Source organism: Neovison vison, chromosome 7 (genome assembly GCF_020171115.1).
Source record: "Neovison vison isolate M4711 chromosome 7, ASM_NN_V1, whole genome shotgun sequence".
In the NCBI taxonomy this organism is placed as follows: domain Eukaryota; kingdom Metazoa; phylum Chordata; class Mammalia; order Carnivora; family Mustelidae; genus Neogale; species Neogale vison.
The window spans coordinates 197,491,751-197,516,142 of record NC_058097.1 but is presented as its reverse complement, the minus strand read 5'-3'; the positions used below and the strand labels follow the sequence as shown (position 1 = coordinate 197,516,142).

Here is a 24,392-nt window from a genome sequence, read left to right as displayed (position 1 = left end):
TGGCCTTCCATCCCCGCCGACTCCCCCCTTCCAACCTGGGCCCCTCAGATGCCCCCTGACTCGCAGAGGCCCAGCTACCTCGAGGAGCACTGAGTAGAAACGTTGGCTTCAGCGGGGACCGTGGCTGCCCCTCCTCCAGGGAGACCTTCCCACCCACCCCTGCAAGCCCCAGCAGGCTGAGAGCCAAGGTGCCGTCCCTATCAGAGAAGACAGCTTCCGCGGCTCCTCTGCCCCCGGGCTGCCCACCAAAGCCCTCCTGTCCTGGCAGCTTGGCCGGCAGCCAGGCCTCCAGGGACATACCCATCGGTTTCTACCAGGTCCTCCTCGGTGCGCAGGCTCAGCACATACAGTGTGGACATGGACACCACGCTGGGAGCCACAAAAAAGGGCCACGGTTAAAGCTGGAGCCACGGCCCTGGCCCTCTCCCTTGGGCAGGTTCTGTGGTCCTTGGCTCCAGGGGCTGGGCTCGGGAATGAGTGATGTCTGTCCACGGGTCTTCCCAGTCCCAGGGTCACAGGACAGAAAGAGGCAGCCCTTTTCCCTCCCTGAAACCTCAGGCAGGTCTCGTCTCCCAGCCACGTCTTCCTCTTCCTCCAGGCCTGGCCCCAAGGGCAGCTCAAGTCCCCCACCAGCCACCCCTGGAGCCCAGAGCACAAGTCACCTGAAGGCCATGACCACCACCAGGGCGATGATGGTTCCCTGCAGAAAGCGCTGGCTGATGCAGGCCTGGTCTGGGACCACAGAAGATGGCTGAGGACCGAGAGGAAAGGGGGAAGAAGCAGAAAAGGCCCAGACTTAGGGAGCCCATGATGTCACTTGGTGTGGGCTCTGCTGGGGGTGGGGGTGCTAAGGCCTACTGACTCCTACAGTGGGGGGTGGGGGCCGGGGAGAGGAAGGGAGAGGAAGGAGAAACAGGGCCAGAGAGCTCCAGAGCTGGGAGAAGAGAGGAGCCCTCGCGGTCGGCAAGCCTGGAGAGGGAGGGCCCAGCCCAACCTGCCTCCCACCTGCACCCAGCCTCACCTTGCTGGCCACCTTGGGGGGCCTCTTCTTGTGGGGGACACTGCCCACTCGGCTGAACTGGCTTCCCGCGTGGCTGCAGCAAGAGGGCCAAGGTCAGAGGTGCCTCCGGGAAGGGGGTGTCCCCCTGCCTGGCCCACGCCCGCACCTGAAGGCGCCCGAGCTGCCGGTGGACTTGAGGCTGTCCAGCCGCCGCAGTCTGGCGAGCCTGTGGCTCCAGCGCTCCAGCTCGTCAATGCGCGTCTCCAGGTTGTCAGTGAGCTTGCACAGCTCCTTCACGGCCCCCACGTTCTCCATGAAGATGCGCTCCTGCCGCGGGCCACGGGCAAGGTCAGTGCCCGGGAGCCCTGGGCGACGGGGAGTGTGGGGGGGGGGGTGCCCTCGATGCTTTCCTACCCAGGCCAGCCCCAGTGCCCCCGCCTCCCCCTGTCTGCCTCCAAGCGGCACCCCCACCTCTGCCCTGTCGCTTGGGCCATCTGACCCACCGGAACTGCGCTTGCCACCCCTAACCCCCGTCAGAACACTGTCTCTCGGAGGTGCCGGCCTCTCCGATCTCATGAACGTGGGGTCTCAGGCTTGGGCTCCTCACTATTCAGCCGAGGCCAAAGCACAGGACTTCATCCTCACCATAAGCCACGTTTAAGCTTTGCGACAGCCACCTGGGAAGCTCTGGGCAGTGACTATCTTTAACCTCCTTTCCAAGGGGAGGAAAATAACCCCCCAGGGAGCTTCCTCTTGCTGTGGACCACACAAGCAGAGTGTCGAACGCTCACCCCCTTCCGTGAGGGGTGGGGAGGAGGCTCTGGACACACCGTGAGAGAAGACCGGGTTGCCCTCACCCCCTGCGCGGGTGTTGAACGAAGCTGGAGTTGGAACGCCCTCCGGCTGGCCCACCCCGGCCCTTGGGGCCCACCCCGGATCCTCCCACCCCCCCCCCCCCCCGCACACCTTGTTCACCACCAAGAAGTTCTCTATGGTTTTCCCATTGGCAAAGACAACGTCTCCAGTGTCCTTCACCGCCTCCGGCAGGATCTCCTTCACTTCCTGGGCGATGACACCTGGGGGATTGGGGGGTGGGGTGGCGAACACCCACAGAACCAGCATGTAAGGAGGGGGCCCAGTTTGCGGAGGGCCAAATTCTGGGGACCAGAGATTTGGGATCCAAGGTGCTCTGGAGCAGGGGGCTCTGTTCCCCAGTTCCGGTGTGGGGTTCCCCGGACTGGAGCAACGGTGGACTCCTGGGAGGAAGGATCCCAGTGGAAGTGGGCAGAGATGAAGGCAGGATTCACCTAAGGAGCCCAGGATCCCGGGACTAGGATTCTGAAACTTCCGGTGTCAAGGTGGGTAGCCAGCCGGCACCCGGGGGAGGGGGGCGTGGGGGGCCCGATTTTCCAAGGGCTGAGGGCCGGGTTTCTAGAGGGAAGGATTCCCTGGGTAGGAATTCCAGGGAGTCAGGGGGAGGGGTTCCTGGGAGTGGGGTCTCCAGCGGGCTGGGACAGTGGGCGGGGTGACTGGGGACCGAGGTTGCCGGGTCCTGGACCCCAGCCCCAGTCCGCGCAGGCCGGTCCCTACCCGTCTCTGGCGCCGTGGCCTCGATGCCTGCCGTGGCGGCGAACTCCGGCTTGTATCTGTAGTGCACCAGGCGCATGCGCGAGATCCTCTTCAGCTGCTCGGTGGTGTCCACCTGCGCAGGAACCAGGACCGAGACTGAACCCCTCCCCAGCCAACGTGGGTCCTGGAGCTCAAGACGGAAGCAGCCTCCTCCACAGTGTGGCGGAGATCTTGCAGTACCAGGGTCCAGTGACGCAGAAATCTAGGGCCTGCCTCCCTCACCAACTTGCCCTTCCACCTGGCCCCGCCCCTCCACGGGCCCCGCCTCCTGCCCCTCATCCACAGCCCCGCCCCCACCTCCTGCACGTGCTCCTTGGCCCGCAGGTCCGACGGGTGCATGAGAGAGCCCATGACCTTGACGTTGCCGTGCACCACCAGCGCCTCATCAGGCCTGTCCGTGTTGATGCCCACACGACCATGGTGGAAGACAGTGTCAGGCACCTGCGCCCGCTGCCACAGCACGTCGCTGTCACTCTCAAACTGGCCGGGGTTGGAGGCCTACCACAAATTGGGGGTGGGGTTGGATCAGTCCCAGGGGACGGGGGATCTGCAGTGACCTGGCAAAAGGGGAAACCATGCAGCCACCCCTCTAGCTCCAGGCCAGGATCCTCACCCCACCACACCCAAATTAAACTGCCCCTGGCACTGTGGCACCTTTCAGTCCCTTGCAAGATCTCAGAAGGCTACCCAGGCCTTGTCCACCTCCACCCTTGTGAAGGAGACACTGTGGCTCAGAGGATGGGGACTTGCCCAAAGTCACCCAGCTAGGGCCCAGCAGGATCAGCGCTCTAGCTCCCGTCTCCCCAGAACCCCGGTATTTTTCCTGGGTGCTGCTTTTCCCAGCTCTTGATCCCCTGGGAGGAGGGAGCCCTCACCCTCACGATGATGCGTTCTGAGATCTGGGCAGCCAGCGTGTAGTTCTGGTTCTGTGCGTGGGCCTGGAGGGCCACCACCAGCATGAAGTACCTGGGGTGCACAGGGGTTTAGAGGCACCCAGGGTCCTGCCCCACCTGCCCCCATCCCATGTCTGGGGTACAGTGCCCAGGCTCCCAGCACCCCCCGCGGGAAGAGGGCATTAACACCTTAGCCTCCAGTGGAAGAACCCGAGTCCCCACTAGAGTCAGAAGCTTCCCAAGACCCGCTGCTAGAACCCCAGGGAGCTGCCAAGTCCATTAGCCTTAGGTGTGAGGTTCAGGTGTCTCTTCTGTACAACGGGTCAGTGTGTGGGACACTGCGACAGTGGGCGGCGTCTTCCTGCCCCTCCTGCTTAGACCTGGAGGGCCTGGTGGGGCCGGGCGCAGCCCACTCACCTCTGGTCGGGGTTGGGTTTGCCCTTCTTGCGCATGTTGTTGGCCGTGGTCTCGCTGAAGTGCAGGCGCCCCACGGTCACCTTTGTGACCTGCTCAGGGGGTAGGTTGACCCTGCAGAGGAGTAGCGGGGACTCAGGAGGTGGGGAGGTGGCTTCGAAGAGCCAGGCCCGCAGTCAGGAATGCGTAGGAGGCAGGTACCATGGCCCCCTAGGCTCCCAGGCCAGCTCCAGGGCTGGACAGCCCATCTAGAACCACCGCCCAAGCCCCAAGGTCAGACACTCACGTGACAGGGTTAAAGGGCCGCTTGCTCCTGTCCGACTGGGACTGCTCGATATTGATGGACTGGTTCAGGGCCTCCAGCTGCGGGAGAAGCCAAGGCCGGTGACCCATCAGGGCCAGGGTCCCCGCCTGGTTCTGCTTCCCGTTAGCCGCTCAGCCCAGGCCTGGCCCAGCCAGAGCTCCTCCAGAAGTGGAGGCATGGCCCTCCCGTCAGTGAGGGGACAGTCAACCTGCTCTCCTAGCTCCGCACGCACCCACTCACGCCTTCCACAGACACACGGCCCCCACCTCCACACACGTCCCCCAAGCTGACCTCCATCAATACCCGCTCCCACCCAAACCCCCACACTCCCCAGACCCTCTCCCACACCCACGTTCCTGCAGCCCCTCCATGAGTGATGCCTGAGCTGCGCCAAGGCCAGGTCCGGCCTGGATCCCTGCCCTGAAGGAAACACAGGCAGCTGTGTGTCCCCAGGGAGCTCACGGGCTCCAAATCAGCCACTCCTGGGGGAGGGGCGCTAGAAAGACCCCAGGAAGGAGCCTCAGGACAGTTGTCCCCAAGGACTAAGGACTGCAGCAGAGAGAACAGAAAGGCCAAGGAGCAGTCTGCCAGGAGAGGAGGGGTGGAATGGGCATTCTCCATGTGTCCCAGAGAAGGGGAGCTGCCTCAGGAGAGCAGGGGTTGTGAATGGGCACAACAGGTCTGGGGAACAAGCGATGGCAGAGCTGCAGGGAAGGGCTAGTCCCAAAGGCCTTTGTGGGCTAAGCTCAGAAGTCAGGGCTTTGCTGGGAAGGCAGCAGGTGCTCTGGAAGAATGGCAAGTGTCAGGGGCGCCTGGGGTGCTCAGTAGGTTAAAGCCTCTGCCTTCGGCTCAGGTCATGATCCCAAGATCTGGGCTGGGGGTGTAGCCTTGGGATCACTGGGCAGAGAAGGAATCAGGAAGCACAGCTGGGAAGGGGGCTTTGCTTTGGGGTCTTTCAACTCCCCCTCCACTCCCCTCCCATCCTCACTGAGCCCCCAAACCTGCCTTCACTCCGTGCAGTTTCAGGTAGAAACAGTCAAGGGGCTTGAGGCCTTCAGGCGTCTTGACGTACTTGGGCTCGCCCAGCAGGCCGATGTACACCGTGACCTGGAAGTGGTTCTTCTTCTGGCACACGAACGCGTCATCGCCCACCGAGAAGTTGAAGCCCTTGTCGGCGTCTACGCGGTAGGTGAGCATAGGCCTAGGGGCAGGGGAGGGTACTTGCCAGAGGCTCCCCCCGCCAAAGCCAGGCGTGGAATGTCCCTCTCCAGTATCTGCCTTCCAGAGCAGTTTCCTATCCGGTAGCCATCCCCCGGATCCTCAGACCAGGCATGGGGCTGCCCCCCACCTCTCAGAAGTGGAAACTGAGTCCCCAAAGGGATCTGAGCTCAAGTTTGCCAACTCTTGGGCCAATATTCTTTCCTCTGTGTGGCTGAGTCCAGCCCACCCTGGTGATGGGGCACATGGGGCAAGACCCCTGAGGCCCACCCAAGGGGAGTGAACTCCTGAGGAGGGGGCTTCGCGGCCCCTCATCACATTTGGCTCCTTCCCAGAATGCTGCCTGAAGCCCCCTCCCTCGCAGGAGACCGGGTGAGAGGGGATGGTCTGCAGAGCTTCACGGGCCTGACAGCTGGTTGCCATGGAAACGGTGGGACCAGGCGCCGGCTCGGCACTGGCCCAGCCCCAGCCCACTGGCTTGCTCAAGCCCCCGAAGTCCTCGCTCTGACTTCTCCAGCTGCCCAGGTGAGGACGGGGCACTCTGGGCAACAGAGACTCAGCTTCAGTCTACCCATCTGTCGCTAGGCAAGGATTCCAAGCGTGGATTCTCTGGGGGGGACCTCCAGGTGGCAGGAAAGGGGGCAACTATGGGCCCATCCTCACCCAGGTCCCTAGGCACAAGCAGTGCTCCTGATGCCCAGGGTTCCCTGGAAGGAAGATGGGCAGAGAATGATTCCAAACTCGGGGGAGGAGGCTTGGGGGCCTGGCTAACATCTGCAGAAGGCCTGGAGCTCCACCCACCTGCCGGCCTAGGGGAACACCCAGGAAGTACACTGGGGGCCCCAGCTGCCAGCTTCCAGGCCTTAGGGCCTAAGATGGCAGGGCTGGCCTGGGAAGCATGGTGGGAAGAGTGGGGGGATCTTCCCCAGGCCATAAGGGTGGGATCCCCAAAGACCTCTCCCCCGATCCTGAGACGACCTCCAGGGAGCCTTCAACCATGACAGCAGCTGGATCCCCCTCCCAGCCCCAAGGGCTTCTGGCTTCTTGCCCACACAGCCTAGGGCGCCCAGCTCCAGGAGGCTGCTCTCAGTCACCCTGCCCAGGCCTGGCAGTGTCCAAAGGGCCTTGCCCTCACCTCCACGGGACCTCTGCAGCAATGAGGGGAGTGGTCCCACAGTGCTGCTGGCCTGGTCCCAGGAAGCTGAATCCAGCATGGGTGGGTACAGAGGGAGAGCTCGGAATGCCCGCCCGGACAGCCTGTCCTCCCCCACCCGCTCCGCCCTCTGTCCCAGGGAGGGGGCTGCTGGGAGGGCCCTGCCAACACAGTTTCCTGCTACCTTCCTGGAATGCAGAAGGAGTGGGGGAGGAGGAGCCAGAAAACACCCATCCACCCCCTTCTCCCTCCCTAGGCTCCCACTGGCCCCTCCCTGACAGACACCACCTCCTTAAGGAGGCTGTGGGTAGGCCCACAAGTCCGAAACCCCGAGGGCCTGTCCTAGCTCTGCCCTGAGCCTGCTGCTCTCCCGTAACCGGGGCCCATGTGGTGTCCAGTGTGCTTCCAGGTCCTGTCTGGGGCCTTGACGCTGGGGGGTGGGGGGTGGGAATGCCCCTGATGTGGTGGCAGGAGAGGGGGCGGGGCACTCACAGCTCCTTGTAGTTTGCGTCATACAGCGTGGCCCACTTGTTCTGCTGATGCGGTTGCCACTTGATGGACTGGTAATTGGGGTCCAGGTAGGAGCCACTGAGGCTATCACTGTCCTGCAGGAGACCTGGAGGGAGGGAGCAACCACGTGGGCCCTGTGCCCCATGCCCCTACCTCAAGGGGAGCTGGCCCGCTGTGAGCTCCGGCAGGCCAGGCACATACCTGGTGAGGGTGCCCCTGGCGGGTGCCAAGGCGGTGTCTGGACCCGGGCGATGCTGAGGGGCAAGGAGCCGGGCCCTGGTGAGAGGGGGCCCTGGGGAGGCCAGGGTGGGGATGGGGCTCGAGCTGGGTGTGGGGGCAGTGTCGCTGCGGTCCCGGGCTCCTGTTTGATCATTCCATTCAGCATCTGGGCATTGAGGGTGTTGGAAGGTGATTCGGAGTGCTTCCTCTTCTTGGAGGGGTGTGCGGGGAGCCTGGGGACGACACAGAGGCATGCCATGGGGGGCTGGCTCGTTCCTGAGCCCCTTCCCCTCCCCGGCAGTAGCCTCCTTCCCCTCTTCACCCCATTTCAGCAAGATATGCCCAATCCAGAGGACGCCCCTCCAAAAAAGCCCCTGGGCTTTACCTCCTCAGTGCTCCCGCATCGCTCTGTAAGGTCATTCCCTGCTTCTGCCACTCCTCTCTACTCCCTGGATCATGGAACCAGGAGGGCAGAAGCCACACCTGACTTGTCTGTGTGTCCCCGTCAGGCCCAGCTGTGGGCCTGGTGCACAGAGTCCCCCAATAGTTTGTGGAATGAACAAGCCAGTCCCTTCCCTGGGGTTTCATCCTCAGGGCCACCCTTGAGAGTGGGGGCCCCACAGAGAGCAGCCTCCGAGGCTGGAAACAAGCCCCAGGGGGCGCGGGCCGCCAAGGCTGGGAAGGAGAGTTTCTTGGGGAGGAGGCTGTGGAGCCTTGTCCTGAACTAAACCTTCCATGACATCTGGATGTCTCAAACAAACAGATAAAAGGACAGTTCCACTGTTTGGGGTCAGAGCAGGAGCCCCCAGACTCCCTGAGAAGGTTGGAAAGTCACGGGTGTCTGGGGAAGGGCACAGCCTGAGGTTCGTCCTGGCTCTGTCCCATCCTAGTTCCGTGCCCCCGACAAGCATTTCCTCCCCCTGGGAGCCTCAGTTTACCTATCTGGGCAATGGGGGTGGCCACACTCACCAAATAAGGTCGTCAGAAGCACGTGGCCATAGCTATAGGGCTGCTGAGTAAGCACCTCCATAGGCACACGCTTACCCCCATCTCGTGGGGGCAGAGATCCCCCCAGGCCCCAGTGCCATCTCTGCCCCGCCCGGGTCCCCACCCCCCAAACCCACCTGCCCCAGGCTTACTCAGCTCCATGCTGCTGCAGCAGCTGGTGTAGCATCTGGGACTGCTGAGTGTGGTGCAGATCGCTGGGCACGAGCCCCTGCCCCATGGCAGCATAGGCGGGCATCGGGGGCTCAGCCTTCATGTACAGGTCCCGCGGCAGGACAGGGTAGTGAGGTGGGGGCGGCGGGGGAGGCGGGGGGCCTGGGAGGTGGGCCGGAGGTGGAGGCGGGTGCTCCAGGCGAGGAGGCACACCCACGTGGCACAGGGTCTCAGGGGTTATGGTGCGCAGGAGATGGGAGTCTGCAGGAGAGATGGTGGAGGGTGGGCATCAGAGACCTACGTCACTCAGGTCCCTGGGCACAGGGTTTCCCACCTTCTCCTGAGACCAGCCCCAGGAGGGAGGCGGGCTAGGCAGCCTGAGGCTGGCCACTAGAAGCCCCGGCAGGGAGACAAGCCCCTGTCCAGGGGCGGGATGGGCAGCTTTAGCTTCTGCTCACCCCGCCCCCCCCGCCGCCCCCAGCAGTCCTAACTGGCTCCTTCCCCGCAAGCCTGGCTGCCCAGCGTCCTCCCCTGGCCCCTCTCAGTCCCGATCCTCCTCTGAGCCTCAGGAAGGAGTCTCGGGGGGCCCCCCAGCACAGTCCTGCAGCAGCCCTTTTCCATCCCCTCTAGCGGGCTCCCAGGGGCCAGCCCCCCAGCTCCCTTTGTTCCCCAGGAGGCATTCCAGAAATGTTTTTGGTAAGATAAACAGAACTCTTGACCCCTTTCTGGGCTGTGGGGAGATCCTTCTGCTTTTGGCCACCTGGGGGCCGCAGCACCCCTGGTACCCTCCCCCACCAGGGAAGGTGGGCCCAGGAGGTCAGCCAGGCCTGCACTCGGGCTGTACCCACGGCCTTCCCCGGCCGTCCACTTACCACCGAAGGGTGCGTCCATGATGGCGCTGGCGGGCAGGCGGGTGGCATCGCCGGCAGGGACAGGTTCTCAGAGGCCGGGCCAGGCCCCCCACCCGCCAGTGGGGAGACAATAGCCAGCGCCGGGGAGTATTTGACCAGCGATAATCTGGGCCTGTTGGGCGGCCGCTGGCCCCCTCCCTCCCTTGCTCCCTCCCTCCCCGATAAGGCCGCCCCAACCACTTGCCCAAACCCCAGAGGGGGAGGGCGGTGCCCGCTGGACTCACCATTCACCTGCTGGGGGGAGTAGGCCTCGGAGCCCGAGTCTGGGGGAGAATCCGGCAGTGTGCTGCAGGGGGAGGAGGGCGCCGTTGGGCAGGCAGCTCGTCTGTGGGGCCGGTCCCCGAGACCCCAGACGCTGGAGGCCGGAGGTCCCCTCACTGCTCACCCCCAGGGGAGGTTTTCTGCACAAGCCATCTTGGGGTGCCAGGCAGGGTCTGGGGTAGGGTCTTTGGGCTCCTGACCTGTATCCCCTCAGACCTCCCGGGCACTTGGGGACCAGGAACCAGTGTCCCTGATGATGGAACAGGATTCAAGGACACAAGGACAGCACAGGGATTCAAGGAGCAAGGGTCAGGCCCGCTGCTCCCTTCCTACACCCACTGAAGCCCCACTTCCTAGAAACTCTAGGGGAGAGCTCTCTGGGGCTCTAAGGAGCTGGGCCGCCCCCCCCCCCGCCCAGGGGCAGGTACAGGCTGGGCAGGGAGCCAGCCTCACCAGGTCTGGGTGTATTTTTTTCTTGCAGGTTTTATCAGCGGTTCAGGCAAAAGAAAAACTCAACCGTGAGAGATTAACACCCTGCGTTCTCCCAGTGAGGGGAGGCTGCGGCCCGGTGGGGACCCCACTCTCTGGCTGTCCTGGTCGCATGTCTGGAGAGACTGCCCACCTCCATGCCCAGGCAGCCGCGCCCTCACTGACACACCCCTGGGCTGATTCCAGGGCCCTCACGCCCCCCTGGATGGGCCATGGGCCCAGCCCCTTGGGCTGTGCGAGAATGACAGAAAAGCAGCCCCTAAGGGCTGCCTGGGGCCTCTGTCCTGGGTCCAGCATCTCCTGTCTGCTCCCTGCACAGCAGCCATCGGGTTTTCCGGTGTGGAAAGTCCCTGCTGTGAAACGTCTCAAGTCGGTGGGACCTCGTGTTCCTTCCCCACAACTCCTCGTGCTGCTCAGTCGTCCTCGATGTGGTGATTTATTGATTAATAAGTCCCTCCCCAACAGGCCTGCACGATCTTCCGCAGGAGGGACAGACCCTGGCAGGTGCAGGGGTGGTGCAGGGCCCCGGGTCCCTCCCAGGGGGCACACGGTCTCTGCACAGTTGTGGGCAAGCCCCTTCTGTCCCTTAGAAATGGCCTCAGTGTGCCGCTGGGCTCCTGCCGGGGGGCAGCACAGCCTCACTCACAGGCCAGCTGGTTCCGGGGTCCCCCCAGGAGCTGGTTACTTGAGAGGCTCAATGAGCTTACACAAACAGAGCCACAGCAGGGACAGCGGTAGGGGACCGCGGGGACAGCAGTAGGCATCCAGCAGGTGTTTCTCACGCGTTCGTTCTCTTCCCTCCCGTCTTTGCCCTTCGGGGTCTGGGCTCAGGGACAGCCCCTCGGCTGGATGTCTGCCCTGGGCAGCAAAAGCTCACCCCTAACACCCCAGCTCACCTCCGCAGCCCTCCCCCAGCAAGCCAGGCGACAGGTCCGGTGCCCCCCGCCCCTCCAGCACTTGCTCTGGGCTTCCTCCCCTTATTTCCACAATCCCGAAGGGGAAGCACTTTGAGCTAACCCTACAGGGTCCCCTGCTCCTGCCGCACGCTGGGGAACCCAGAACCCTCTTCGAGCCCCGCTTCAGAACCCAGCAGACCCATGTTCCTGCCTGTCCTCATGAGCACAGGTCTGTGGGCGGCCCTGGAGTCTAGCTGGGCTGCTGACCGCCACCATCCTGTGGTCACAGCCGGGTCCCCAGTGTGGACTCCTTGGAGAGAGGACAGAAAGGGCCTGGGAGGCTGGCTTGGGCAGGGGGAGCTTTAGGTACCACTCCTGTGCCGTCGGGCCGGTGCCCTCAGCCCCAGCAAATAGTAGCTAGACGCAGGAGTGGATGGCCCGGGGCGGTGAGGGGACCTTGCGTGCCCTGTGTGTGTGCACATGTGCGTGCCTGCGTGTATCCATGTAGGTAAGCAGCCATGTCTCTAGGCTTGCCTCCTCCCATCCCCTTTACAGAGCTGTCAGAGAATTTTCGAGTGCTTACATCAGCCCTCATCACTCCCCTGCTCAGAATCCTCTGGGGCTGCCCACAGCCTCGGAACAAAGCCACGAGCCCCTCCCCAGCCGCCCCTACCTACCCACAAGGCAGCCAGGTCACCACGGCTGGCCGGGACACCGCCAGCACCTCCTCAGCCCATAGAACCTGCCCCCCTCCCGTCGCACACCTGCCTCCCACCCTCCCCGCCCTCACTCACCCTGGGGCATAGGGAGCCTTGGGCTCTGCCTTGATGGGGGGCCCAGAGCCCCCCAGGAAGGGCTTGGGAGCGCTAGCCATAGCATTGTTGTTGCAGTTGAGCGGGGCGCTGTAGCTCGGGGCGGGGAGGGAGCCGTGGCGACCCGGGGACGGTCCGCCCCCAGGGGGGCTCAGGTGGTGGCCCCCGCTGGAGCCGGGGATCGCAGGCGGCCCGTGGGGGTAGGAGGCTGCACCGGCTGGAGCAGAGATGTCAGGGAAGCAGCTGTGGAGAAAGGAAGCAGCTCAGCGCCAGCCAGGACCCCAGGGCCGGAGCACACCCCCCAGGTGAAGGGCGGAGGCCGAGGGGAATGGGGGCGGGGCCACTCACAGGTCAGAGGCGTCCTCCTTGCTGATGTACTCCTCCAGGATGCTGGTGTCTATGTTGGAGGGCTCCAGGGCCCCATTGATGTCGTGGCCTGCAGGGGAGGGCCAGATGTGAGCACCCCTAGGTCTCGGGGCCCTGCCCTATAGCTCTCCCCAGGCTAGGGCCTCCAGCACATATGCCCCCAGGCTCCTCCCCACCTGCACATCCGTGTCCAGGGAGAGACCGGCAGTGCCCATCACCTGACGCCCTCCAAGAGGCATCGCAAGGATGCTTCCCTGGCCCCCAGGCTGCCCGGTGTCTCTGAGGAGGGGAGGAACCCAGAGCACAGATCAGACAGGCCATTTCCTGTGACGTGAGCAAGTCCTCCCTCTTGTCTGTAAAATGGGGTCATTATTCCCAAGTCTTATGGGGAGCCGCAAGGAGTAACTGAGGAACTTTATAGAACTGAGTGCCCGGCGGTTGCCCACCACCCTTGAAGCCTGGACCCAGATTCAGTGACTCTGTCCCGCCCTGCCTCCTTCCACAGAGCCCAGCTGCCAGGTCCCCAGGAACATGACGCCAGGCTGGACTGAATCACATGTCCGTGGGGGGCGGGGGCATACGGCCAGGGAGCCTCCTGCACCCAGGCCCCAAATGCAGATGGCGAGGGAGTGGGGACTAGAACCAGAAGTGTTTGGCTCAGCCTCCGGCAGAGCTCGTCACCCCCATAACAGGACCTAGGGTGTCCAGCCCTGGTATTCCAAAGCATGAAACGGGCCCAGAGAGGTAAGGGCTTTGCCTGGCTTCACAGCAAGGAACGATAGTGGCCAGAGCTCCGCTCCTCCACCGCCCTCTCCTGGGCCCTCCCTGCTGGCCCCAGCCCCAAGAAGGGGAGGGACTCACAGAAAAGGCACCCAGGACTCTTGGGCATAAGCAGGGGAGGAGAGGGGGAGGCGCTGGCCTTTCCCCTCCCAGGGTCACCTTGCAGGGGGGGGCAGGAGGGCGGGGTGATAAGGGGGCTGACGTAGGAGATGCGTCAGCCCCGATAATGGAGGACGGCCCCACCCACACTGCTGACCTGGGCTGACCAGCCCCACTGAGGCAGGAGATACCCCTCCCACAGGCCCCTGGAGCCATGAGCCCCGGGGCTGCTCCTCATGCTTTCTCCCAGGGGAGCCCTGGGAACAGCTCGGGAAGATCCAGGAACAAATCCTGGGTTGTGTCCTCCCTGCTGTGTGACCTTAAGCTGGTCACATACCCTCTCTGAGCCTCAGTCTCCTCTTTAGTAAAATGGGGACATGAACAGCTAATACTTTACAGGGCTGACTGTGAAACAAGTTAAGGTATGTAAGGTGCCCGGCGCACAATGAGTGCTCAGCAAACAGAATGCCTGTCCTCACTTCACAGACCCAGAGCCCTGGGGTCCCCACAAGCCCCTGGCCCAGGCCCCTCCCTGGCCCCAGCCGGCATTTCAAGAATGCTGAGCCCCGCTTAGGTGATTAATGAGTGGCTAAGCCCTCCTAGGAGTCACGCGCTGCCTGCGACAGGCCCTCCTGCTGGCCCCCACCCCTGGCTCAGCAGGCCAGGAACCAGGGACACCCACTGAGCACTGCCAGTGGCCATCCAGGGCGCAGCGTGGCCCGGGCAAGAGAAGCTTCTCAAGCTGGGAATGGTCAGTCTGCTCATCAAGGTTCTAGATCCCCGTCTACACTCTGGTCCCCATCCCATCCTTCCCTGTTACCCGAAGATCCCATTTATTAAATGCCTACTGTATGCCAGGCACTTCGGGAGCCAAAGACATTAACAACCATAGGAGTTTATTACATGCAAGGCATCCCGTGGGTTCTTCATGTGCAGTGTGACGCTTAATCCTCCCCGTCCTGAACGGGGATGATGATAAGAGGACACCGATAGTGACAGCGGCTCTGTCTGCCGGACTCCTGCGGACTAAGCCAGCGACTGAGAGCCTGCCTACCAGGTCCCGGCACTATTCTCCGTGCTTTACATCATTAACACCATCCCTTCTATTCAGAGAGGTCAAGTCTCTTGCCCCAGGCAACACAGCCAGGAGGATTCAAACCCAGGCACAGGGGCCTGACTCCAAGGGGGACGGGGTGGTTGGTGGTGGATGAGACTTCCTGGCCATTCTGGGCTGCCCCATGTTATGGGCTGGTGTGTGTGTGGGGTGGGGGGGGGGTTCCCTCAGGGGCTAGGGAAGGAGGGAGCACTGGAGCATTACCCCGGCCCTGGCTGCTGAAGCTGCAGGTTTTCGAGACTGAACCTGGAATCTACAGTGAATGATGGGGTGACAGAATCCTGGTGTTGCTATTTATAATACGCCAGGCCCCCTTCTCCCGTCCTCCCCCTCCTCTGGCCAGGAGCGCTCCTAATCACCCCTAATCCTCTTGCCCACCTCCCTTGGGATGGGGGGGCCTCAGGCAGAGGCATCCTGGGAGACCCTAACGAGAACCAGATGTGGTCGAGGGGAGGAGAGTCCCTCCCGTGCCAGGGGCCGGGAGGCCGGGAGGACAAAAGAGGGAGGAGAAAACCACTGGGGCCGGGTGGGGGAGAAGTCTCAGGTTTGGGAAGTTGGTGGGCCTCCTGAAGAACACTGAGCCCACATCTTGTCGTTCTCTGGGACCCCACAAGGCCTGCCTGGTGTTCTCCCCACACGGCTCAGCCTAAAGGATCTGGCCCCCAGGCTGCCCCCAAAACCATACTGGAAACTTCTAATCAGATATTTGGGAGGGCAGGGTGAGGGTGGGGGCTTGCTGGAACCCAGAGGTTCCTGAGTCAGAGAAGAGCCCCCAGAAACCCAGGAGGAAGGCATCAGCACACTTTTGGGGGTCCCCTGTCCTTGAATGCTCCCAGAAAGAGCTCTGGAACATTCTGAAGACAACAACAGATACCTGCCAGGCAGGAAGCTAAGTGTGGCTCCTGCTGAGCCTCAAGATCTCCCTGGGAGGTGGGGAGGCTGCCCAAGGTCCCACAGTCAGAAAGTGGCACCACCAGGTCACAAACCGGCTTCCCAGCCCGCCCCCTCCTCAAACCCTTCCACAAATTTCCACTGCTCAGGATAACAAGAGCCCTCCCGGAGGTCCACAGTAGCCTCCTGCCTGCTCCCTCCAGCCTCCTCTCCTAACCAGTTCCCTGCAACTCTCCCTGTCCTGGGGCCTTTGCACGTGCTGTTTCCTCTGCTGGAGGAAGCCCGTTCCCATTCACTGGGCTTGCATGTAAGTTTCTCCAAGAGGCACCCTCTGACTCCCATTCTCGTGCCTGGCGGCCTCCTTCTCATCCAGCTCCTCACTCGGCTGCTAGCACAGACCTCACAGGAGGGTGGAGGGTCTGTCCACCGCTCACCCGCTGCCCACAGCTCACGCTCCAAGTAGCCACTCTGTGCCGATACTCTACATGGCTCATATTTCACTCCTGTAACAACCCTCCAGGAGAGGTGGTTTTCGTGCTCTCCATTTTACAGATGACGAGGCTGGCTCAGAATGGATACAGCCTTGCCCAGATTTTACAGGTGCGGGACCTGGGATATGAGGCCAGCCCTGCTCTGCCTCTCTGGGGTATAAGCATCTAAGCATACAGTAGGCACGCAATAAATGTTCATGGAATGAATGAGCAAAGTGGCACACGGGACACTAGAATCAGGCCTTCCTGGGTCTGGGGACCTCCAGCCAGCCATGTTAGGGACAGAGCCCAGGGCTAAGCTGGGCCCCTCCAGGTACCGCCCCGTCCTGCTGAGCTCTGTGCCCCAGCTGCTCCTCGAGGATTAATTAGGGCCTCTATTACCTGCTTTTAACAGGAGCCAGACACTGCCCTGTCCCAGACAGGATGGGATAGGGGCTATGGAGAGGAAGCCCCCTCCCCTCTTCTCTCCTCCTCGCTTTAAGGCCACCCAGCTGGGCAGGAGGAGAACCGAAGGGATATAAGCCAGGCGCAGGATGAAGGCGGGTGGGGACCCAGGTGGTCCTCCACCCTGGACCCCTCCCTTCCCCCTCCTCATGCTTATGACCACCCCCCCACCAGCTGTGGCCACTGGCTGAGTCTGGGCCATTGTCCCAGGGAACGGGGGAGGGTGGGGACCCGGCACAGTGGGAGGCTTGTGCCCTGCCCACACCTCCCCCCCACCCGTCAATGGGGCACTTGTCAATTCATGTCCCAAACATGGCGGAAATCCCGTCGGCCACGTGGCTGTGGGCAGGGGAGGCCAGGGCCGAAGGACGCTGGCCAGGCCTAGCTGATCAGAACCTGGGGCTGACGGGGCTCAGACCCAAGTCTGTCCCCCTATTTGGTCCTGAGTGTCCACCCCAGGCATCTGAATCTGAGGGCACCCTGGCTCTAGGCCACAGCTGGGAGCCAGGATGGTGGGGGTCAGGGGACAGCCCACCCTAGCACCCCCCATGATGCCCTCAGGGATCCCTAGGGTCAAAGAGGCCAAGCTGCTAATGTGGGCCCTGCTTCATTGCTGTGCAACCCTTGGCAAGTGACCTGACCTCTCTGTGCCTCAGCTTCCTTCTCTGTCAAGTGCTGCAGGAATCCCTGCTTCACAGAGTGGTCCTGAGTCTTCGACGCCAGGGCAGGAAAGCTCTTCACCCCCAGAGGCCATCCCTCAAATAACAGTCATCGCTGTTTCCATCCTCTTGGGGCTCCCCTCCCCTCTCCTGCCCAGGCTGTGCCCTTCTCTCCCATGCCTCTCCACCTGACTGCAGATCTGCCCCCGAGAGCCTCTGAGGGGGAGGGCGTACCTGTACCGCGCTGTTATTCTGGCACATCCACAGCAAAGTCCAGCCTCCAAGCCTTAGCTGTAGGCCCCCACCCCCTACCCCGGTGGGTAAGCCCTTGACTGCTGCCTCCCTGCTCCGGCAGCCCCTCCTTGATCCCCTCAATCACAGCGGGTCCCCAGTGCTGTCACTTATTTCCCAATGTGGCCTGAGCTAACTGACGTGCTCCAAACTAGTTCACTCTGGGACAGGGCACAGTGGGCTCTCACCTCCTTTGGCTTGAACTTCCTATCTTTATTAATATGATTTGTGATTAATGTAATAACTGCTAGCCATGCCCTCTTCAGGCTTCGACCTGTGACCAGACTTCCCACTCAAAATGCCTTCCGGTCAGATGCTTGACTTTGCAAGTTGTCCTTTGTATCTCTGCATCATGTCCCCAGTTAGCTGGGGGCTGAATGACAAGGATATGGCTCCTTAGTCATTGCCATCAGGTCCTTAAATCTGAGCCATGGTCGCCTTTATTTGCCATAAATGCAAAAGTACCCCATCTCCTCCACGGGACCTGGAATCTTCGGCCACTCCCGGGCTACAGCTCTGTCCTCCCCTAGACCCCACACAGCTACCACCCTGTCCTCAGGTCGACCCAAGGCTGAAGTTAGAGCCCCAAGAGGCTCCCAAGCCAGAACTGAGCCCAGAAGCTGCAACATGTTCTGTGGGGACCCACATTGGTCCCCAGGGATCTTCAGTTTGCTCTGGGGGGCCCCCAGCCCTGATGTCACAGGGCCAAGCAAGCTCCCATCCGATGGCCCCATCCCCACCTCGCACAAGCTGGGGAAGGCCTCTGCACAGGGGAGGAGTACAGACCCTGCAGCCTGGGGCGAGGGCACGTCTCTACGGGTTACCGATGTCCCTCTGGATTCACACACCAGCATGTCCCCCACAGACGTGTGGACACAGGGGCACACTCCCCCTGACCCACACATGATCGTGTACACACCCACACACACACAGTGGCATATCCCTCCCACACTGACACATACGTGTGCCCATTCATTCATTCATTCAAACAATTACTGAGCATATGCTATGTGTCGGGCATGATGCTTGGCTCTGGAGCTATGGTAATGAAGAAAACAAACTTCCTGCCCACGAGGAGCCGATGTTCTGGAGGCAGAGTCAGATGACAAGACCCGCAGGTAAAATTCCATAACATTTCAGAAGGTAACAAATACTATGGAGAAAATCAAGCAGAGAGCGGAGGCAGGTGGGGCAGGAGAACCGGGAAGAGCTGCAGTTTTCAACAGGACAGTTGGGGGGGGGTCTCCTGGTATCCCACGGGGATATCTGGGAAAAGCATTCCAGGCAGTGGGAGCCAGTGCAAAGGCCCTGAGGCTTGAGCATCTCTGTGCTTATTCTCATGTCGGCACACCTCCCAGACTCGAACTCTCGTGCACACAAATGCTCACTGGCCCAGCGGCAGGCCCAGGGCAACAGCACTCCAGATCGGAGTCAACTCAGGGTCGCAGACCCTCGGCTACCCCTACTCCAGGCTACAGACCCTACAAGGAAGAACCACAGAGGGAGAAGAAAGCCCAGGGGCTGAGATGGTCAAGAGGAGAGTGAGGGAAGGCCCCAAGGGAGCAAGCGTCCCCAAACTCCTCAGAGGGGCTGAGCCTGTCATTGTACCTTATGAGGGCTAGAGGGACCCAGGTCAGACGCAGACAGTGCTCTCCCACTGATGTGGCCTGGAGACAGGCAGAGGACAGGATGCCCTGGGGCTTCCGCAGGCCAGGTCAGTGGAGGCTCTGGACTCAACCCCCGCCCCCAAAGCCGGGGTTTTGCCCTTCCGTCCCCTACCACTCCAGGCTTTGGCACTCCAGGGGTCTCAGGACTCGGCATCACACAGCACACAGCCTTGACCATCTGAGTGAGGGCTCCAAGGTCCAGAGAGGTCACGGGGCTGAATGGAAGTCACCCAGCCCAGCCATCCGTGGTGGATCAGGACCCCTCAGCTCTCGAGGAGAGGCCCCCTCCCTGCCCCGCTGTAGGCGGACACCCAACTGTGACAGGAGCCCCACCACCCTCGTCTCGGACCTCAGCACTTCTCTCCTGAAATGAGACACCACCTGGCCTTCCACTGAGTCCCGGGACTCCCAGGAGGCAACCTATGCAAAAACCTCTGGCCCGTGTATGCAGCAAACAAGACAAAGGACCCTGTCCCCCCTGCTGCCGGCTTGGCCCAAGCTCCCCATGGCTGAGGGGCAGGGTGGGGCCCCAGCTGGAGGCATCAGGGCCCCACAGGGCCAGACCTGCAGGAACCTCAGGCCCTGCCTGCAGAGTGCATCCCATAAGGCTGCTGGTTCCCCCCAGTCCTTGACCCAAACAGCCCAGAGTGGGTGAGGGAATTTCCCAAAGCACACAGCACCAGCCACAGGCCCCAGCCCAGCGTGGGGCACTGACCTACCCCGCTGATCAATACATCCTCAAAGTGGGGGGCAGGCCCCAGGGACAGGATGAGGAAGTAGAGGCACAAAGAAGTGCAGAGATCGGCCCAGCAGAGGGACTGTGGGCAGCACTCCGGGGAGTACATAAGGCTATGACTTACCTGATCCCCAGCCCAGGGGCTACCCACACCCAGCAGGGGCTGAAGACTTTCACAGGGAAGAGGAACCCCCCCATACACACAGCCAGGCTGTGAGGGAAACTGAGGCCCAAAAGCAGGCGGGGGGCGGGGGGCAGTGTGGGCCGTGAGGAGGAAGAAGGCGGGAAGAAAGGGCAGACAGGCTGGGTAGGGCAGGACCAACTCCCCGTTAATGATCCAGTTAATGATTTCTGCTCCCCGTTCTTATCAGAGGGCAAAGTCCAAGGGCAGTAGCCAATCAACAGCTGCCAGGGCCCCCCCAGTCCTGTAAGCCCTTGAGAATCAGAGAGTGGGGCCAGGTCCCCAGGAGGAGGCCGGACTGCCAAGAGCAACCCACCTGTCTATCCCCCAAATACCCTGCTTGGCCCTGCCTAAGACCCCTGCCAGGGGCACCCTGCCAAGACCCCCAGACTCAGGAGAGGCCTCGCGGCGAGCAGGTTGGAGACAGACAGCCCTCTCCTCTCCCCTAGCTCCCCCACCCTGCACTGACCCCAGGCCCTCCCAGAGAACTGGCTTTCTCAGGTGCACCCCCCACCCCGCCTTTGTTCACATAGCCACTGTTGCCTCTGCTGACCCTGCAAACGTTTCCCGCACACCCCCCAGCCCCATGCCGCCCTGTGCCCTGGGCTGGGTGTTCAGGACATGGGGATGCGTCAGACCCCACACTACTATTTCCCCTCCAGCTGGACCCAGGGAGGACGGGCTGGGACAGGACTCCTCCCGAAGGCACCCCATCCCATCTTCTCCACAGTCGTGGTCCAGCTGCCTTCCCCCACGCGCCTACTCTTTGGGGCACCACAGACAGACAGACAGGCTGATGTAGGGCCCAGTGCCATGCGATCACATGCCCCAACTCGGGCCCAGACTCCTGTCCAGGGTAGGACATCCTCTCCTCCAAATCATCGGGTGCCCTCCCCCTGCGGCCTCCTCCTGCTCTCTGGAGCCAACAGGCTGGTCCCCACCGAAGGCCACCCTTCCTGCCCCAAGGCCCTGGTGGCGGAAGAGAGAGCTGGGGGCTTGGTGGCAGCTCCGGCTAATGCTGGCTAACTCCCTTCCCTTGGAGTCTTGGCCCCCTGGGAAAGGGGGTCAGTGCCAGCCCCTCCGTCAGTGGCTTTCAAATCAGGATGCCGGGGCTCTGGGGGCTGTGGGGAGCCCTGCCGCCCACATCCCCTGTGTATTAGGAGGCCATGAGTTTGCCTTTCTTTGGTGGCTAAAAAGAACCTCATTGGAAGCCTGGTCTGGTCCCAACCTCCTGCCTACACCCCGGAGGGCAGATGAGGCCAAAGTAGGGAAGTCACCATCGGGCCTGGAAGGAGTGGATGCCCTGGTGGGGCATGAGGCTAAGTCGAGGTCCCCCACCTCTCAGTGGCCTTTTTAGCACCTGCTAGAAGCCCCGTTCTCCTAGGTCTCCAAGTCTTCTTCCACAGCACCTGCCTTCTGGGGGGCAGGGCGCTGCTCACCCAGGCCCCAGGTGCCCCTGGAACCAGGGCTCAGCACCCTCCACCTCCCATGTTCTAACACGGCCCTCCTCCCCAGGGCTGGGAGATGAGGCTCATCAGATCCGAAGGCATCATCAAGACCTTTGTCACCCCCTCCTGTCTTGCAGGTAAGGGAAAGGGGTCCAGAGAGGGTGGGAGCTCAGCATAGGGTCACAAAGCTCTCAGCAGCAGGGCCCGAGCCCGCATCAGAACCTCTAAGCTTCTACAGGGCTCCTCTGATGCCGTCTTGCCCCTGTCCCTGACCGGGCTCCGGGAATCCAAGGCCCCAGCCAGTCAGGATGCTGAGGAGTATACCAGCCACCATGACCCTATTACCTGCCGAGAGCCAGTGCATCGCGCCTGGAGGGTCCCCTCTCTGCAGGCCCTGTGCCCACAGATCCGGGCGGCAGGAGTCTCCTTCTAGGGGATTAGCAGGGCGATCACGGGGGCCCGGCTGTACCAGCCTCGAGGGGGCCGCCCTGTCCCAGCCTCCCACCCGAGGCCCAAAGCGCCTTAGCCCCCAGCCCACCACCCCTGGGTCGGGCACAGTCTGGCCCACTGCACGGGACAGGACCCAGGACACAGGCCTGGGGTTCCAAGAGAATGCGCCATGGCAGACAAGGGGTCTGGTTCGGCCCTTGCCCTTCAGCAAAGTGTTTTTTCATCTCCAGCCCAGAGCTGAAAGCACAGACCCTGCCCCTGTCCTCACTGTCCACGGGGAGTGACCAAGGTCAAGTGAGGACCAGAATGAGAACTCAGGTCCCAGCCCCAAGGACGAGAGTTCTGGAACAACATACCCACATTCGCAACATTCACTGGCTTTCACACTAACAGTCCTGAAGACACCAAGGCCTGGCCCGGAGGCCCCCCCACACCACGGCAGATCTGCTCCCTGCCAGCCGCCCCCCCACCCCAAATGGCCCCAGAGACTCCTAGAACCCCAGCCCCAGCCCACCCTCCAGCTCATCTCGGGCTCTGGGAACACTTCTTCAGCCCCAGGCTCCCTCCACCCGCCTCAGCGGGCAGCCCCACACCCCCGCCCTGCTCCCCACAGACATTCTTGAGTTTCCTCTTATCTCTCTGGAGGGAGCCGCACAGCCTCCCCGCCAGGCCAGCCGCATGGCTGAGCTGTGGCGTCAGCGCCCACCCCCCACCCACAGCCAGGAGGGAAAGTTTGGCCCAGGAGATGGGGAGCTTGAGCTCTGCCTGGTTCCAGGGTCCTGGGGCAGGCCGCATGGGGACAGCTGCAGGAAGCAAGGGGGCCTGGTCCATGACCGTCCTGGGAATCTAGTGGGCTCAGGACACCCCCCAAACAGCACCCATTCCCTCCTTCTCAGGGGCCTCCAGCCCCCACAAGGCCCCTTGAGGATTCATAAAGGATGAACAGTGTCTAGGGAGAACCAGAGCCCTTGGGACTGATGGGGGGGTACAGCTTAGAACCCTCAAATGGCCCAACTGCCCCAGGATCAACCATTTAATCGAGTCCAAGGCTGATTTCTTGGGTCTGGGTCTGCTGGGCTGTCCAGAACCCTGAAGTGAGGAGGCCTGAAGCTAGGAGTTGGCCTTATCTATTCAGCCAACCAGAAGTGGACAAAGTGCCCCAACCAAGGCACAAAAAGGGAGCCACTGAGGCAAAGGAAGGCCTTCCTCTCTCCCTCCTGGACTCCTATCTGGGTCCTAGGCTGGAAACTTGGGCTGTGATCCACCTCCCTGTAGCCCAACAGCCCCAGCCCAGCGATGTCCCCGTGGACCACCCCATCCCTGGGGGCAGGTGTACACTGAGGACTAGGCTGTGGGCTTAGGGACTGGGGCAAGAGGGTGAGGTCAGAGGCTTGGCTACCCAAGTTGGTGGAGAGGAGCCCAAGAGGGGCCGGAGATGTTCCAGGGAGGGTCTGAGAAGCTAAGTGGGCTGGGACATAGCAGCCTGGACAGGGTCCAGCACCCTGGAGGAAGAGGAAAGACCTAGGGGAGGGGCAGAGGCTACCCAGGTAAAGGGGACAGGAGTCTGGGTAGATGTAGGAGCTGACCTCCAAAACCACAGTGTGTGTGTGTGTGTGTGTGTGTGTGTGTGTGTTGGAGGGTGAGGGGACAGGGGTAGAAGAAAACATTGTAGATTGTGTGTAGATGTTTAGATCCCAGTCCTGGCGAGGGTCCTATCCAGGTCGAGGTGAGGGGGTGAGGTCACTCCTGGGGTGGGGGTGTCAGCCAGAGGAAGCTTGGCTCCAGGGACTGGTATGGGTAGAACAGCCCCAAGTAGCCTCAGAGGGCTGGCAGGATGCAGTTCACCACTTTGGGAGGGTCTCAGAGTGTGGAGGAGGCTGGCAGCGGGGATGCTGACTTTGAGAAGGTTCTAGCCCAGGGAAAGCATTTCAGGGTTGGGGGGAATCCAGCCCAGGGAGGAATGCTGGGGAGGGGTTCCAAGCCCAGAGTAAGCGAGGGATGGCTGCTTCAAGGGGAATTTCAGTCTTGGGGGAGGGAGAAGCCTCGCAGAAGATGGGTGATGGGCTTGGAGGGGGTCCTAGTCTCAGGCAAGCACAGTGGGGAGGTCTCAGCTCCTAGAAGTCAGGCTGGGCAAAGGCTGCTCACCTGCAAAGGGCACAGGGGCCTGAGTCTTTAGGCAGGGGGCCCGACCTCTGGAAGGCATGCTGGGGAGCTGCGGGGCCAGCCTAAAAGGCATGGAAGATCCTAGAAGGCATGTTGGGGTCCGAGCCTCAAAGGGGGTCTGGGAGTCTGTGTCTGTATGAGGTTCAGGGAAGCACAGTGGAGGGTCCCCAAACGCGGGAAGTGCACTAGGGGTGGGAGGCGTCAGGTTTTAGGGGGCACTGCAGGTCCTGGAAGGCATGAAGAAGGACCAAGCATGGGAGGGGACACGGATCCTAGGAAGCTGCGTGCTGGGGGGACCGGGAGGGGATGCCCAACTTTAGCGGAGGTGAGCAGTAACCTCCCGGGGACCTCCCAGCCCTGGGAGCCAGCCCCGCAGGCAGCCGCCAGCCCGGAGCGCCCCAGCCCAGAGGAAGCATTCTGGGGAGTCCCTAAGTGGTCGAAGCAGAGTTGGTGTTCCCAGTCCCCGGGGAGCTCGGCTGGCGGTTCCCAGCACGAGGAGGGTCGCCTTCCTCCACCCCCTCCCTGGCCGGCCCGCGGTCCCTCACCTTCGAAGAAGCGCTGCAGCGCCTCGGTCTCGTCCACCACCTCCATGGCCGGCCTGCCCGGCGCGCGCTCGGCCGCGGCCCCGCTACAGCCCGGCCCGGGGGCGCGGCATCGCCGGCGCGGCCCGCGCGACAGTCCCGGCTCAGCTCCGGCCACGGTCCCGCCCGGCCCGCCGCCGCGCTCGCCCCTCGCGCGGCCCTGG

At 62.4% G+C, this 24,392-nt stretch overlaps 1 protein-coding gene across 3 annotated transcripts in view; it reads right to left on the bottom strand.

The window, feature by feature from the left end:
* Positions 1-24,266, bottom strand: part of MYRF (myelin regulatory factor) — a 31,695-nt gene extending 7,429 nt beyond the window's left edge. For all 3 annotated transcript variants that reach the window (XM_044259430.1, XM_044259431.1, XM_044259432.1), the window contains exons 1-18: positions 24,193-24,266; positions 12,216-12,303; positions 11,850-12,110; positions 9,634-9,695; positions 8,480-8,759; positions 7,323-7,573; positions 7,104-7,227; positions 5,246-5,441; positions 4,223-4,299; positions 3,940-4,050; positions 3,505-3,595; positions 2,927-3,127; positions 2,591-2,702; positions 1,967-2,076; positions 1,167-1,327; positions 1,022-1,094; positions 663-751; positions 301-369 (exon numbers count right to left, since the gene is read on the bottom strand). In XM_044259430.1, the coding sequence (XP_044115365.1) occupies positions 301-369; positions 663-751; positions 1,022-1,094; positions 1,167-1,327; positions 1,967-2,076; positions 2,591-2,702; positions 2,927-3,127; positions 3,505-3,595; positions 3,940-4,050; positions 4,223-4,299; positions 5,246-5,441; positions 7,104-7,227; positions 7,323-7,573; positions 8,480-8,759; positions 9,634-9,695; positions 11,850-12,110; positions 12,216-12,303; positions 24,193-24,238 (2,402 nt within the window). In that variant the 5' untranslated portion in view covers positions 24,239-24,266. The remainder of the gene's footprint in view (positions 1-300; positions 370-662; positions 752-1,021; positions 1,095-1,166; positions 1,328-1,966; positions 2,077-2,590; positions 2,703-2,926; positions 3,128-3,504; positions 3,596-3,939; positions 4,051-4,222; positions 4,300-5,245; positions 5,442-7,103; positions 7,228-7,322; positions 7,574-8,479; positions 8,760-9,633; positions 9,696-11,849; positions 12,111-12,215; positions 12,304-24,192) is intronic.
* Between the last annotated feature and the right edge of the window lie 126 nt (positions 24,267-24,392).